Raw genomic sequence first — 14688 nt, 5'->3', positions numbered from 1 at the left:
CCATCTCCTCAGATTTCTGGCTCATCTGCTTGTGTTTGTATGAAAAATACTGTAACAACCCGGGGTTTGTTTCCATGTGGCCATAGGGGCTACGCAGTCGCCAGTCTCCCATCCCATGGCGTGAGGTATGCAAACATCTGTCGGAGCTTATGGGAAATAAAGATAGGAGGACCAGAATAAATATCTGTGTGTAAAATAGTTCTCATGACATTCTCATTTGTCAGAAGCAAAAATCTATTCCCTACTTTTATTTTTTCATGATGCAAAGTAATTCTTTTGTGTTGAGACAAAGATACAGGGGAGAAGCAGGTTTTGTTGGGACTATTTTGCTATAGAGTTGTTCTGCATTATAATCTTACAGAAGTGAGGTTACATTAATATGTTTATGGGAGGGGGCTGGATTGAAATCATCTTGACAAATGTGGGTATATATCTACATCTGAGCTGGTCACTCCAGGCCCCATTTGCAGACAGTGGAAAGAATGAGGTATTTTTAATGATGTGATACATCTCTCCCTAGATGTCTAAAATCAGTCAGATGAATCATGCCCTAAAGTTAGATGAGACGAATTCCATTTCAAGTGTTTAATGTGGTTCTGGCTTAATAGTTCGAAAGAATTTTTCTAATAGACCCAGAAGTGTTCAGTGAAAGTGCAGACACTCACAACCACGTTATTTAATCAAGTGAATAGCAGTCTTGGACCACTTTCTCATGAAACCGGGCAATTCAGGCTTTATGGAGCCACTTCTAGCATTTTGTGAATGTTCTGACAAAAGGAAATCATAGACTGTGATGATCTGCTATTAATACAGGGTCTAATCTTCAGAGGTGGTTTGTGTCCTCAGCTCCACAGAGCACACACTGCCTCTTAAAGAGTCCTGGGTGTTTTGCAGGGTTAGGCATCAGGCACCCAATTCCTATGTGTACAACACTACTTTTCCCATTTTCAGGAAGCACACACATATTCAGGAGCCTCGAGTTGTCCTGGCAAGGTAGCCAGGAAGACTGAAGAAGAAGTTGTCCTGCCTGTGCTTGGGAAGAAAGAACTGCAGATAAATTTGATAGATTTGATTTGTCTGTAACCCTTTTAACATTGCACTTGGGTAAGGAGAGATGTTTCTCCCTGTGAATATGCCCCATTTTAAGGCCTATGCTGAGAATACATAGTCTAGTATAATACATGGAAGAGCTGAAGCATCAGGTAGGGGCTTGAGTGTAGAATCAGGGCGAGCGTGAATTGTTATCTATCACTTACTGAAGATGATCTGTCAAAATCAAGTGAGGCTGTTCCACCTTTTCCTGCCATGCGCTGGTTTGACGCTAGCTCATGTGTCTCTGTGATACCTTGTATTGAACAGCTTTATTAATACTTATGCGAGTTTCAAGAGAATGCTGTGGATTGACTGACTTGCCTACAGAAAAAAAAAAGAAGATCAATTCAAATCCATATTTCTTGAATCTCTTATTGGATGGTAAATAGACTGTTCTTTGGAGTGGAAATGCAACATTAGAATAATTTTATTTAAACTCAGGCTGTAAATCTTTGATGTGGACAACGTAACCTCGAACGATTTCACAATTTTTCTCTGCGTAGTTGTGAAATCAGCCTGAAAATGTGTGTTAGCTCGGGCAATGCAATAATGCAGATTTGTAGCTTATGTACTTATAACCATACAGACAGGCATAGAGCATTTCGTCTCCCAAGTCTGAATATTTTAAAACTTTTGTGACAGCTATGAAATCCTGCTGCAGCAGGATGAATAAAAAGTTGATTTTCTTGTAGTTTACTGGAAGAACTATTCTTGGCCTGCCAGGATAAGCAGTCCTTTAGTGCATCTCCACAGCTGCACTAAATACGTTAGATCCTTCCCATATATATTTTGACTGTCGAAGGATGAATCCGAAGTACAAATCAAAGTTTGAATCAGCTAAAAAAACTGTCAGAGATGGATAACAAAGTAAGCTATTGCTTTATTGCTTCACGTCAAAGATACAGTCATGGGTTAGGGGATATGAAAATTTGCGGAGCCACGTTTGGAAATTTCAGTGCCCCCTTCTGCTGCACACTGACGGGCTGTGGGGCTTTTGTCCAAATGACTTGTCTGCCAGCTCCACAGAGGCTCCCTTGAATTACAGCCTCACAAAAGGTTTAAGTGTGTTCAGAGAAGAGATATACTCTGCGTACAGCAGAATGCTGTGTATTTGTCACATAAGAATGAATTAAAATAGCTGAAAGAACCAAGTAGAAAATACAAGGCAGCCTATAGAATATTTAACCACCTGTTATAACTTCAGAAATAATGGTTGCTTGCCATTGAATTCCAAAGAATGTGGGGTTTTTTTCTAAAAAAAAAAAAACAACCTATAGCAAACATCATATTCTCTGTTAAATTCTGCAGACCTTACCTTTAAACAGTGTTCTGCAATGCAGAACCCTATTAAGTGACATTTGTTTCTTGATTCCGTAAGACTTAAAGTGTGACTGTATATTGCAGCTGTTATTCCTGTTAATGTTACCTACTAAAGTGATTAATAAAGATTACCATGCATCATTTTCTAACAGTGCTACAGGCAGTACTGTAAATCGTTTACTGCATAGACCTCTCAAACAAATGTTTGACAAAGGAGGGGAGGATGTTAAAGATTAAATTGACTGTGCTGTACATCAAGCAAGACATTTACAGTTATTGCCATATTTGTAGTCAGCCCATGTCCACTTTGAAACCTACGGTAGTAATTTTTCTTTTTCCAGAAAATACTTACAGTGCCAGGTAATTTCAGCTATGCTCACTATGAGTCCTGCTTGGCTTATACTAAAGTGTGAGAGCAATAAGGGTCTTTCTTTCATTACTTTCAGAGATATACTATATGACAGGTTGATTTATTCCGTTATAAATTGTAAATAAAATACATATGCTCAAAAAAAAGTGGTTTTTTAATATGATAAGGGTCTTGCAATAAACAAGAACTGTCAATATTCAGAAAGTGATGGGTAGGAAGGTGCTGACATTTTACTGTTAAAATCATCACCTGCCTGTATTAAGTAAATGGTTTCATAGCAGCCACACAGAGATGTCCAAAGGTATAAGCTGACCCTGCAACTACTTCTTGAAACCAGGAAAAGGCTAACTGATGTGGAAGTTGTGTCTTCCTGAGAATTCATACATTAAGCAGCAATAGGCGTATCACGGTTTGCATTATTGTAGCCGGTGTTTGCAAATCTTTTAAGATTAGGGCAATCAAAACAGATTTATTTAGACACTTTTAAGAGCTATGTAGAAGTTGTAGCCAAACGCCATGGAATGCAAGAAGTTCCTTTGACACTGACAGGCATTAAAATAAGCCCTTGACATGCTCAGCTGGATAGATGTTAAGTATTTAGGAGGTTTTGAAGAACCTTACTGTAATTGTGTCGAACAAGTATTTTAAGCAAATTTAAAACTCAGTATTCATCTGTCCCTCCAGATTACTTCCCTTAAGAAGTCAGTAGTAGTTTCAAATTTACCCATCCTTGGGCAAGATTAGATTCCATACTTCTAAAAGATTTTTAGGAAAGAGTTGACAGAAGCATTAAAAATAATTTTATCCAAATTATGCTCTTCCCCAAATACAAAATGACATGAATGTTTTGCCCAATTTATAATTATAAATTGCAACTGGCTACTTAGAATATTAAGCTGTTTCTTTCTTCAATTAGGTAATGTCAAGAAATACAGTCAATTTATTTTTGATTTTCAAAATTTCTTCACTTTGAGTTCTTAATGTCCAGAACAAGCAATCCACTTTCCCCGCCACCCCTCTTGCCCCTGAACATATGCGGTTCCAGAGGCAACGGGACTTGCGTAGTCACAACCAGAAGAAAGGAGGATAGGTTTTGGCAGCCTAGGCAAGGGGCACTATAGGATGTGAGATCTCAGAAGTGTCAGGAGGAACACGGGGACAGGGCAAGTTTGCCTATGCTATATGATCAGGCTGGCAGCGTGTCCTGTGCTACTGCAGCTGTAACTCTGTAGTCCAGGAATGGCTTTTTCTTATTTTGTCTCCTGGGGAACTCTATCTCCTTAAATTTGCTTCTCATGGGTCTTCCGGGGCAAAAGGAGAGCGTAGCTTCAAGTCATTTGTTTTCTCATGTCTGTAAATGCCCTGTGCAGGAGGTTTTGTGAGAAAATGAGTAGCCTGAGAGTCACAACACCAATTATAAACCAGTTACTGCTCATAATAGTTGTTTTTTATAATACATTGCCATGGGGTTTAGGGCAGCCTTCGAAGAACCATAACAGGTTTGCTATGTACTTGTCTGAAGGATGTCTTTTCTGTGGAGGTGGTTTTTTTGTTGTTTTTTATTATTATTAAGCCATTCTTCGCTTGTACTGAAGTGTGAGATCAATAATTGTCTTTCATTACTCTTGTATCACTTCAGATCATGCTTTACAGTGTGTATCCCTGACAGTATTTTAACTTATTGCAGGAGGACTCTGCCCAGGGTCTAACGATCCATGTCTGGAGAAGCCGTGCCCAGGGGACATGCAGTGTGTGGGGTATGAAGCTAACCGGAGACCGTTCATCTGCCAGTGCCCACCAGGGAAACTTGGCGAATGCTCAGGTGCATGTCACAGCTGTAGAGGGGGATATACTTGAACAACAAAGTGCTGCCATTCTCATATTTTAGGTAGAGGTGCCACTGAAGTCAACAGAAGAGGTACCACTTAACCCTCCTCAGCACTGGCATTTAGCACATCTGTTTATAAGCCTGGTAAAATACTTCTCTTTATAGCTATGGCCTTGTGTGAGGACCGTGATCCAGTTTCCATTGGGAAATTCCCACTGATGTGGTTGAATCCAGACCAGTAAAACAGGCTACTGAGAAAAAAGGACTTTTCCTAGAGACTGTTACGCCAGATGTTCTCCTGCCATGGGCAAAGCTCTTAACATTTCTGCTTATGATTTAGATTATTAAAATTCCAGTCTTTATTAATGAAAACACTACACCATCCCAAGAAGAAAGTTTGAGGACATTTGTTAGTTCTCTGCAGCTGTGTGGTTCCCTGGGATACAAAGAACCTGGTGGAAAGCCTGTGAAGTGGAGCTTTCTGTTGACTTCAGTGAATCCAAGGCTGCATGACAGAGGACATGTGCTATTTCCCTGATGAAAACACAGCAGATACTGAGCAATATCACTGTGGTCCTGAGCAGTGGTTGCGGGAAACTCATTGCAAGGGTTTGACTGGCATCTGCCCACACCTAACTTTATACCCGTAACTCAACTGCCTGACGTACAGGCATGGTCATCTTTGACTTCCTCTGTTATGAGTGAGGTCACATAGGATGTGTATAACATTAAAAATACTGAATGCTTGGAGAAACTTCTCTTTTTTTTATAAGTATGGAGAAACAGTGCTTTCCTCCACCCCCTGAAAAATAATTTCAAAAAAACCCACAGTATGTTTTTGTAGTAGGTGCCAGCTTTTTTTCCCATCAAAGTTGGATTTTATTTATTTCTTCCTACACATTCTCATTAGCGCTATAAATTCTTTAATTAACTTGACAGTTGAGGAATTATTTAATGTGTCACTAAAAGAACATCTGTCTTTTCAAAATGGTTATTTCAGGCCACACTTCCCTTAGCTTTGCTGGGAATAGCTACATTAAATACCGGGTTTCTGAAAATAGCAAGAAAGAGGAATTCAAGTTGGCTCTCCGTCTGCGAACCCTGCAAAGCAATGGGATCATAATGTACACCAGAGCGAATCCCTGTATAATTCTGAAGGTAATTAAAATAACTTATCTTTTCTGCAGTTGTTTTTCTTGATTATATGTTTTCTGTTGGCTCTTTATTTGGGGAATGCTGTTCTCATTTCAGCAGTAGATTGAGAAGATGAAGTTTGATCTGTTTCATGCTAACAGGGAAAACCAACAATTTTGACAGTGGCAGCAACAACAACAATAAGAAAAGCAGCTTGTTAGTGGTACCTTGCTTGGAAAATGCTCCACTGGGTGCTGTTCATTATAAAAACATTATGTGTGTCTGCATGCAGGACCCAGTCCACATGAGATGTAAGATTTGGGCATTTATATGACCATATAGTCAAAACGATGCATGCTAAAATAACTGTTCTTCCTCTGTGTCCATGCCTGTGGTTTGAGGATACACCCTCACTGCTGTCGAGTTAATTCCAGAAACCAACTGCCTAGAACGTGTCTCCTACTGAATGTGAAGATTTCGGCACTCTGTGAACTAAGGTTATTTGTTGAGAGAGGCATGGGGTAGCTGGAGATTGATATCCAATCATAATTTAATTGATAAGCTCTCCATGCATTTTTGTTCTTTGTTGGGTTTCTGTGGAATGGGAAATATCAACTGGATGGACAGGGAGTGCTAGGCTCATCCAAGAGCCTGCATGTGTTTCTGCTAGAGCCTCTAAGGTACAAAATGAAGACATTGACTTTTGTAACTCGGCCACATCCTATAATTCAGCAGTGAGAGAAATGGCACAGAGCCTTTCGTGTCTGTATTTGCAATCTTTAGAGTTCTTTTGGCTGAATGCTTAAGTAATGTTAAGATGGCTAGATGAGTTATTAATGGGCAAGAAATAATTTTATAGCTGTTAGACTGAAATATTTCATGAGCAGCAGTACTGTCTGTCATTTGCTGGGGACTCTCAGCATCATTCAGATTTGTACAAGACAATTAAGCTCTGCTTTGAGACATAGAAGTGCACAGTTTGAACTTTTCAGTATATTTTTTTCTTCAAAAAAGCCCAAAATTGCAGGCTTGAAGACCTTCATCGTGGTTGCTCTTCACATATATCAGTAAAGAACGTTTGCAAGGTTGTAGTTTTGAAAAATGCTTGGAAAAAAACAAATGGCCCTCGTAAAATGTGCCACTTGGAAACAATAGGAGGTGATACAGAGACAGACTGAAAAAGAGCTAGAACGATGATAGAATAATTTATTTTGTTGGAGTTTAGTGTATAAAACTATCATGATTTAGGAGTCCAGCAGGCCAGGTCATAGTGGAAATGAGTGGAAATCACAGTTGAAGCTGGGAGATTTTGCCGCCAAAGGAGGAAAATGCATGCTATTACAAAAAATTGAGAACCACTCATTGCAGTTACCTGGGTTGAGTTTTTAGTGGTGAGGTAGGAATTACGTGTTTTCAGTCACTGCTTCACACAATCATCTAAGCATTTTGCTTTGAAAGATACTGGGAGGGAAAAATACTACTAGAAGGAGCAGCAACAAGAGCTGTGGCTATTCTGCTCCCATCTCAGGCCAACCTCCAGGTCATCGTCTTGTTTGCTTCCTAACTCTAAGAAAGGATATCCAGCTCTCAACCCATCTTATGTGGCACTTAGTAGAGAGCTTCAGACACAGCAGCTGCTTCACATGTCTGATGGGAGAGGTCTAGGGTTAGACTATATATATATATATATATACACACACACTATAAATATAACTACACAGTGTTATGGATTCAAGGGCTCCACTTTCTCCCATGCACCTGTCAGGGAAGGACACAAGGAATTCCCTTCCCAGAGCCTTATTCTTGGCTTTTTGGTAGGGCAGGATTTGCTGTTGCAGTGGGTACATCCTTTTCCCGGGACTGTCCCTTGGCCTCTATAAGCATTGGGCTTAAAAAAAAAGTAAAGGAATACATTCAGCATATTTTTTGAATAAATGGCATCACTCAGAAGATCAGGAATTGATAGATTTTTGTTTGTGAAGGTCATTTAGCCGAGGAACATCAGACTCTAAGGTCTCACAAAAGTGCTCTATTGCAGGCAAATGGCATTGTGCTCCAGGGATGTAGCCGTAGCAGGTCTCTTCAGGGGTGGCAGCTGACTCATAAACTGTACTTTGGGGATCCCTGAGATGCTTTCGAGCAAGTTACCCTTAGACTTTCTAAGCATATGTTTCTTCATTTGTAAACCAGAGGTAAGGCCTTTTTAGTTTGGGTTTGGTTTTTTCTTTTTTTTTTTTAACCAGGTATGTATGTTATGAGATAGGGAAGCTCTCAGAAATGAGGCCATTAAGTAGATTAATTAGAGGTCTATAAATGTGAAGTTGTTATCATTTGAGCATTGCTTTCAATTAAATTAAACATGAGGAGAAGCTTTCCAAATAGAGGATAAAGGATGGGATCCTGTGCTCTTCTGAGCACTCTGGCATCACTCCAGCAAAACACTTAATCACTTGCTTAACTTCTTGTATTTGAAGGCAATTGGAACTACTCACATACCTTAATTTTAAGCGTGTACTTAAGTATCTGCTGGATTAGAACCACAGGGCTCTGCACCAACACTGAGCTCCAAAAAAAGGCAGAGATGGAAGAAATTCAGACCAACCACATAGTACGAGCCCATGGGAGAATGAGTAGAAAACACGACCACTGTTGGGGCATACAGTGGCATTGATTTTTTTGAAGCGACTCTCCCCCATTGCAGTCTATTTAAAAATTAATACTGAAATATGGTTTTCGGTGTTTAAATGACCAGCTTAATTTTGGGAGCTCATACATTTGTGATAACTCCAGGGATGAAAATATTTCATAATCATAACACGGTGTCCTTCTTGGATGAATAATAAATTCCATAGAGCAAACTGCTTGTCTGCTACTTTGCTGAAAGCCTACCAGCTACACTGTGTTGATACAATATAATAAGGGCGTTATTTATTCAGCTGTTTCTAATAAAGCAACTCATCCATCGATTTTGAAAGGTTGGCCATTTTTTTTCATTGTGTGCTCTTGCTTTTAAGACAATTGGAGCAAAATGAGATGCAGGTCGATGGCCTTTTTTTTCCCTTTGAAAAGATTACATGTGCCAAGAACAGTATCACCATTTTCTTTTTCCTATGTGGCATCTATCTGCGAAAAGTAAGATTTAACAACTTACAGCATTACAAGGACATTGCAGAAAAGAATTTTATAATTTATTTCTTGTTTTTTTCAAGGAATATAATGGAGATTCAACTTGTTTTGTGAGATTTAAAGGAATAAAAATGGTAAAGAAAGACTTTCCCACCACAACAGAAATATAACTGTTAAATGGTAAAAGTCAAGCATATGTTCTTCCGTCCAGGCAGTTAATGTGAAACTTTGCATGGTTTAGTTAAGTGTATATTACGCATTTTAATGCATTACTGCTACATGGCTTATGCTGGATAAGACTGAAGCTTGGATATGATCCCAGTTATGGCTAGAGTTGAAACGAGTAATATTTTAATTAAATATCCCGTTTTACACAAACGAACCTGAAATGTAATTCGGCTAACGAAATATTTCCCCAGATAGATTAGTAGGCAGCACGCAGCATCCATGGTGTGTGACTGCAGATGGACTGTGTGAGCCGAAGGTGGTCTCAGAAGAACCATTTGATCATTTTATTACCTATGTTGATACACAAATATGGATGTTAGCCAAACATCTTAGCCAGGCTAATATTCTAATATAATTTACAATATGTGTTTGGCTCCATTTTGCTCATTGAATGAAACTGTTGAAATGTAACAGATTGCATCAGCCTTGTCTGTTCTTTGTACTTCTTTGCCCATTTTATACAGGTGAGGAATTTTGTGTCTGTAAAAGCATACATGCTTAAGTATGCATTGACCTCACTGTCCTAGTAGCTATAATGAGAAAAACTGTAAACCCCAGAAAGCTCTGAGGGGCGGAAGCTTGGTGGGACTTTTCTGCCCAGCTAGGATGAAGCAGTGTCTCTCCGCTTTCATCTTGGAGCAGAGGGCACCATGGGCTGCATTGGTGAGGGGTTGCAGGGTTTGCATCTCTCTGCTGTGAGATGGAGTAGCTCAAGCTCTCTGCTGTGTTACATTGCAAAGATGGAGAAAAAAGTGGTTCCACACATTCAGTCCTGAACTGCGAGTCTGATGCTACCAACCCTCAATCAGACCAGTCATCCCAGTGAGGTTATTGTGTGGGTAACTGCTGAGCCTGGAGAACAGCACTGGCCTTTCATTGGATTTCCGTGCTATTTGCTTGAATGTACCTCGTTTAGTAAGAAATTATCTTGAAGTTCAGCTTTTCTTGGTACCAAAGTCCAGATTATAATCAAAGAGCCCTGTCTGAGGACTGAACAGTGTCCCTGACATCACTGTGGTTACAGGGAATCACGGGAACTCCAGACATTAATTGCTGAATCACAGATCCATAGTTGAATTCTCCATGCTGCTTTGGAGATGCTCAAAGCCCACCTGGATGACGTCCTGTGCAACCTGCTCTGGGTGAACCTGCTTTAGCAGGGGAGTTGGACTAGATGATCTCCCAAGGTCCCTTCCAATCCCTGCCATTCTGTGATTCTGTGGATGGAGACACCATTTTGTCCTGTTAAGTAGAGGACCCTTCCCCTCCCTGCCCAGCCAGCTTACCTCCTAAAGAAGCAGGACAGGAGGCCTTGGCAGCCCCTGCTCCTCGCAGGCTGCTCCTGCTCTTCCTCCTCCTCCTCCTAGAGGCACAGGGCCATCAGGGGACAAATATTTCCTCCCTGCCCTGCTACAGCAAGGCCTGTGACCATCTGATTAATGAAAGTATTTTTATGGTCCCATTGCTAGGGGTATCTGGGCATGTCACAGTCTTTAATGTATGTATCCGTAAAGCAGTGGTGTGAGGTAGGGAAATGACGTTATCCCTCTTTTACTGATGGAGACCTGAAACTAATGACTTGCTTGAGATCCCAGAGGAAGAGTGTTGCAGAGTGTGGATTCCCATGCATATCTATCATATCTTAGGCTAGCACTGTAAGCGTCGAACCATCCTTTCCATCTTTCACTCTAGCCTAAGGTGGAGGTTACTAGTACTTTTTTAATAAAAGGAAGGAAACATAGCCTTTCAGACAACATATATTTACTGTGTATGTCAGATCATCTGCTGGTGAAAAGAAATAAAAGTGGATGAGAAAGACATATAAAACATATTTTAATGGCAAATCTTTTAGATCATCGTTTCCTGTATACAAATGGTGTAATATTTATTCCAGGTGCTCATATGTGGTGTTGTATTTATAAAGATAATTGGAAAAGCATGTTCTGTGAGTAAGGGTAATAGACATGCAGGCAGTAGGTCCTTCAGGGTATAAGTAGTCTTAGGGGAGGTATATGTATATTATACACAATCAGTAGAACAGTTTCCATAGGAAAAAGCCTTTTGAATAAGAAGCAAGTTAGCTGCTTATCCGATGATGGCTGTTTTTCAAAGTGTAATATGTTGGCATGTATTTTTCTGTTTGATTTGTATTCCTGTTGAGCCAGACCACACTTTCTGAGCAGCAGCTTCAAGGTTTGTGGGCTATTTTGTTGCACAGGGAGAAAAGAAACTATTGTTCCACCTCTGGATAGAAACCAGCTCAGTTTATCAGGGCATCTTGTTTACCGAGATTCCTCCTGAGCAGATGCTTTAATAGGCCCAATTTCGATCTACAGAAGTAGTTTACAGCTGAGTTTTGAGTCCTGTAAGAAAAGATTTTTTAATGAAAAATGATCCAGGCTTATTTTTCTATACATCCATTAGCCTTCTTTGATTGAGCTGTAGGAGTACCAAGCAACAGACATCCCTCAAGCATGTTGTATTATAACCATAGATGACATTTCTTCTCAGTTTCATTACATCGTACAGGTCAAGGAGTTAAAAATAACCCGCTGCCCATAGCAGGGGCTAATTCTTGCTCTTCTGGCTCCTTCTACATCTGTATCCCTCTAACACCCCTCATGCCATGCAGAGTAAGTAGGTAGCTGGCATTTATAGGGAGCTTGTCTCTTGCTTAGGATCTCTGTGCCCACCCCATCCAAGCAACCGCAGAGTGGTGGAGTGGTGTGGTTTACACCCTAACTGCCCGGTGTGACTTGGCTTGAGGTTACAGCGCAGTCCAAATTCAGCCAGTCAAGAGACTGAGTTCTGGAAGGGAGAAGGAAGTCCGGAGATCATCAGAACTCAAGATTTTGCCCTTAGCTTTTCTCCAGGTAGTTTTGTGAACCTCCAAGGACAATGAAATTCTGATCATAATACAACAGCACAGTCTGCTCCTGTAGATAAACAGATTCCCATTTACCTGCAAGCCACATCAGAGAGCGTGGCAGAGAAGAGTTTGAGCACCAGTTCAGACACATGCCAAGGGATGTCTCTAGCTAACACGTTATGTTTAAATGACTATTCATACCAGAAACAGCCAAAAATGGCCAAAGACAGATGGACACAACGCAGCATCCTCACATCTGCATTATCCATGCCAGTTTAGCAGGTCACCAGAGCTCAAGGGGGATCTTGCATTGACAGCTATGGCAACTCTGCTCTGCTGGGGGAGAGCAGTAGGTTTGTGTTATGGACAAACCAGTGAGAGTACAATGTGTGCTGCAGTGAAGGATGAAAAACGACACAGCACCTGAACTTTTCAGGGGGATAAATAATGGGACAGAACTGTCTTGAGATGGGGTTTGCAGAAATAAATACTTCCTAGAGCATGACATAAAGGTAAAATAATTGCAAGAGCTTTCGGAGAGCTTGAATCTAATTAATGTGTCATAAGAAATTATTTCCAGCCTTGTCAGCCATTTTGAACTTACCTGCCATCTGTTAGAGAAACCTAAAATCTTTGGGTAAACTGCTAATCAGGAAAGCAGCACTTCATACCCATTCCCTCACTCTGCACTTTGCCTGGCCCAGCAGGCTAGCACAGATTTTCCCTTTATGAGGACTTCAGGTGGGTGAGGGACAAGAGGGAGAGTGAGAAATCCTAACAATCCCTCTAAAGCCATGAACCCAGCATAAGTATGGGGAAGGAAAGAAAAGTCAGTGCCATTTATGTCATCTGTGAGGTATACACAGCGCAGGTAGCGTAGCATCCTTGGAAAATAACTAACTGTTGGTCAACCACAATCTCACTGTTGTACTTGGAGAAACTGAACTTAGGATACTTAGGGGCAGATCCACACCTTGCTGAGATGCTCCAAAAGGTTACAGAAGCAGGGGATGTGCACATGAGCCGAGCACCTAACATCCCTGTCTGAAAGCAGTGGCCGTTGACTTTTCCACAAGCCTCTCACTCAGAGGTGGTCCCTTGCCCTCACTGTCCTTTTGGTGGCATCAGCCACCAGCAGCAGAATTGCAGCACACAGGTGGATGGTGGGACTTGCTCAGAGAGACACGACTGCTCAGCAGCAGGGCCAAGAGCAGAACATGGTCCTCCGGTCCATGCCCTGTTCAGTGAGACATACTGTCATGCTGGTCCTTGCCTGTGATCTGCATCTGTAATTTTTCTGTATTTTCAGTTTGCCTGCAGGCTTTGGGTAAATTCTAAGTAAGCTGATATTTATCACATTTTTTTTGCTGATGATAAAGGCACCGCTTTTTGCTATTTTAGTGTCCTGTAGGAGAGCAGCTTTAACACTGTATAGAGACTGTCTAGAAGTCCTCTGTGCTTCCACATTCTCCAAGAGAACGTATTACAAGACGGCAGAGTGCCTGAAGTGCTTTGATTTCTGTTTTCCTCCTGCAGATTGTTGATGGCAAACTGTGGTTCCAGTTGGACTGTGGAAGTGGCCCGGGAATCCTGGGAATTTCTGGCAGGGCCGTTAATGATGGAAGCTGGCATTCGGTCTTCCTGGAGCTGAATCGCAATTTCACAAGCCTGTCCCTGGATGACAGCTACGTGGAGCGCCGCAAAGCCCCCCTCTATTTCCAGACGCTCAGCACAGATAGCTCCGTCTACTTCGGCGCCCAGGTCCAAGTGGATAATGTCCGCAGCCTGACCGACAAGAGGACAACGCAGGTCTTGAGTGGCTTTCAGGGCTGCCTGGATTCAGTTGTCCTAAATAACAACGAGCTGCCGCTCCAGAACAAGCGCAGCAGCTTCGCAGAAGTGGTTGGCCTGACCGAATTAAAGCTTGGCTGCGTCCTCTACCCCGATGCCTGCGAGAGGCATCCCTGCCAGAACGGCGGCACCTGTACCAGCGTGCCATCTGGTGGTAAATATTTTGCATTACTTTATGGGTTCCCCCCTCCCCATTTTCCTCTATAATTTATTGCCAGAGATGGTTTTATGCGGCAACATGCTTGAAAAATCTCATGAACTCTATAAAACTCTGATAGGTATTGCAAATTGTGTAAAAGCTGTTTGCTCTATAAATAACGGTGAAATGGTGCCCCTTCTCATTGCATTAGTGTTCCAGGAGGAAATTGATTTATTGGCTGTTAGGATAATCCTATTTCTATAGAAGCCAATAGAATTGCAATTACTGTAATGCTCAGCTGGATTTTTCAGGACCCATTTGCAGCATCGAAGGCTGTACACAAAGATGGTGATTTCAAATGTCTATCACAGATGCAACGGCACCGTTGCCTTTCTGTTTCTGAAGCTGTCACAAATAATTATCAAGCTGTCCATAAACACCTTGGTCCTTTTGTGAGTAATTTGATTACACGTCTACATGGAAAACAGTGAGTCTGCCCCATTATAAACCCCCGTGAAGTGTATTTTACACTTTCCTCGGAGGGCTGAGTGCTTCAAGGTCTAAGTAATATTATCCAAAGTTTATAGGGCTTTGATTTAAACTGTGCTCGTGTTGGAGTTTCCTACCCAGTGGTTATATAGCGGCATGTGTGATTTGGTGCCAGTGACTTGCTACCCAGTAATGTAGTGCACGAGTTACCAGACCATAAGAACAGTCAGCATCTCAGCAGG

General features: G+C 41.4%; 1 protein-coding gene across 3 annotated transcripts in view; it reads left to right on the top strand.

Annotated features, from left to right (window-relative positions):
* FAT3 (FAT atypical cadherin 3) overlaps positions 1-14688 on the top strand; it is a 339730-nt gene that overhangs the window by 304113 nt on the left and 20929 nt on the right. For all 3 annotated transcript variants that reach the window (XM_035895315.1, XM_035895314.1, XM_035895313.1), the window contains 3 exons: positions 4470-4604; positions 5611-5768; positions 13504-13972. In XM_035895315.1, the coding sequence (XP_035751208.1) occupies positions 4470-4604; positions 5611-5768; positions 13504-13972 (762 nt within the window). The remainder of the gene's footprint in view (positions 1-4469; positions 4605-5610; positions 5769-13503; positions 13973-14688) is intronic.

The sequence above is a fragment of the Egretta garzetta genome, unplaced genomic scaffold (assembly GCF_000687185.1).
Source record: "Egretta garzetta isolate BGI_Z169 unplaced genomic scaffold, ASM68718v1 scaffold255, whole genome shotgun sequence".
NCBI lineage: Eukaryota > Metazoa > Chordata > Aves > Pelecaniformes > Ardeidae > Egretta > Egretta garzetta.
This window is presented reverse-complemented; position numbering and strand designations above follow the sequence as displayed.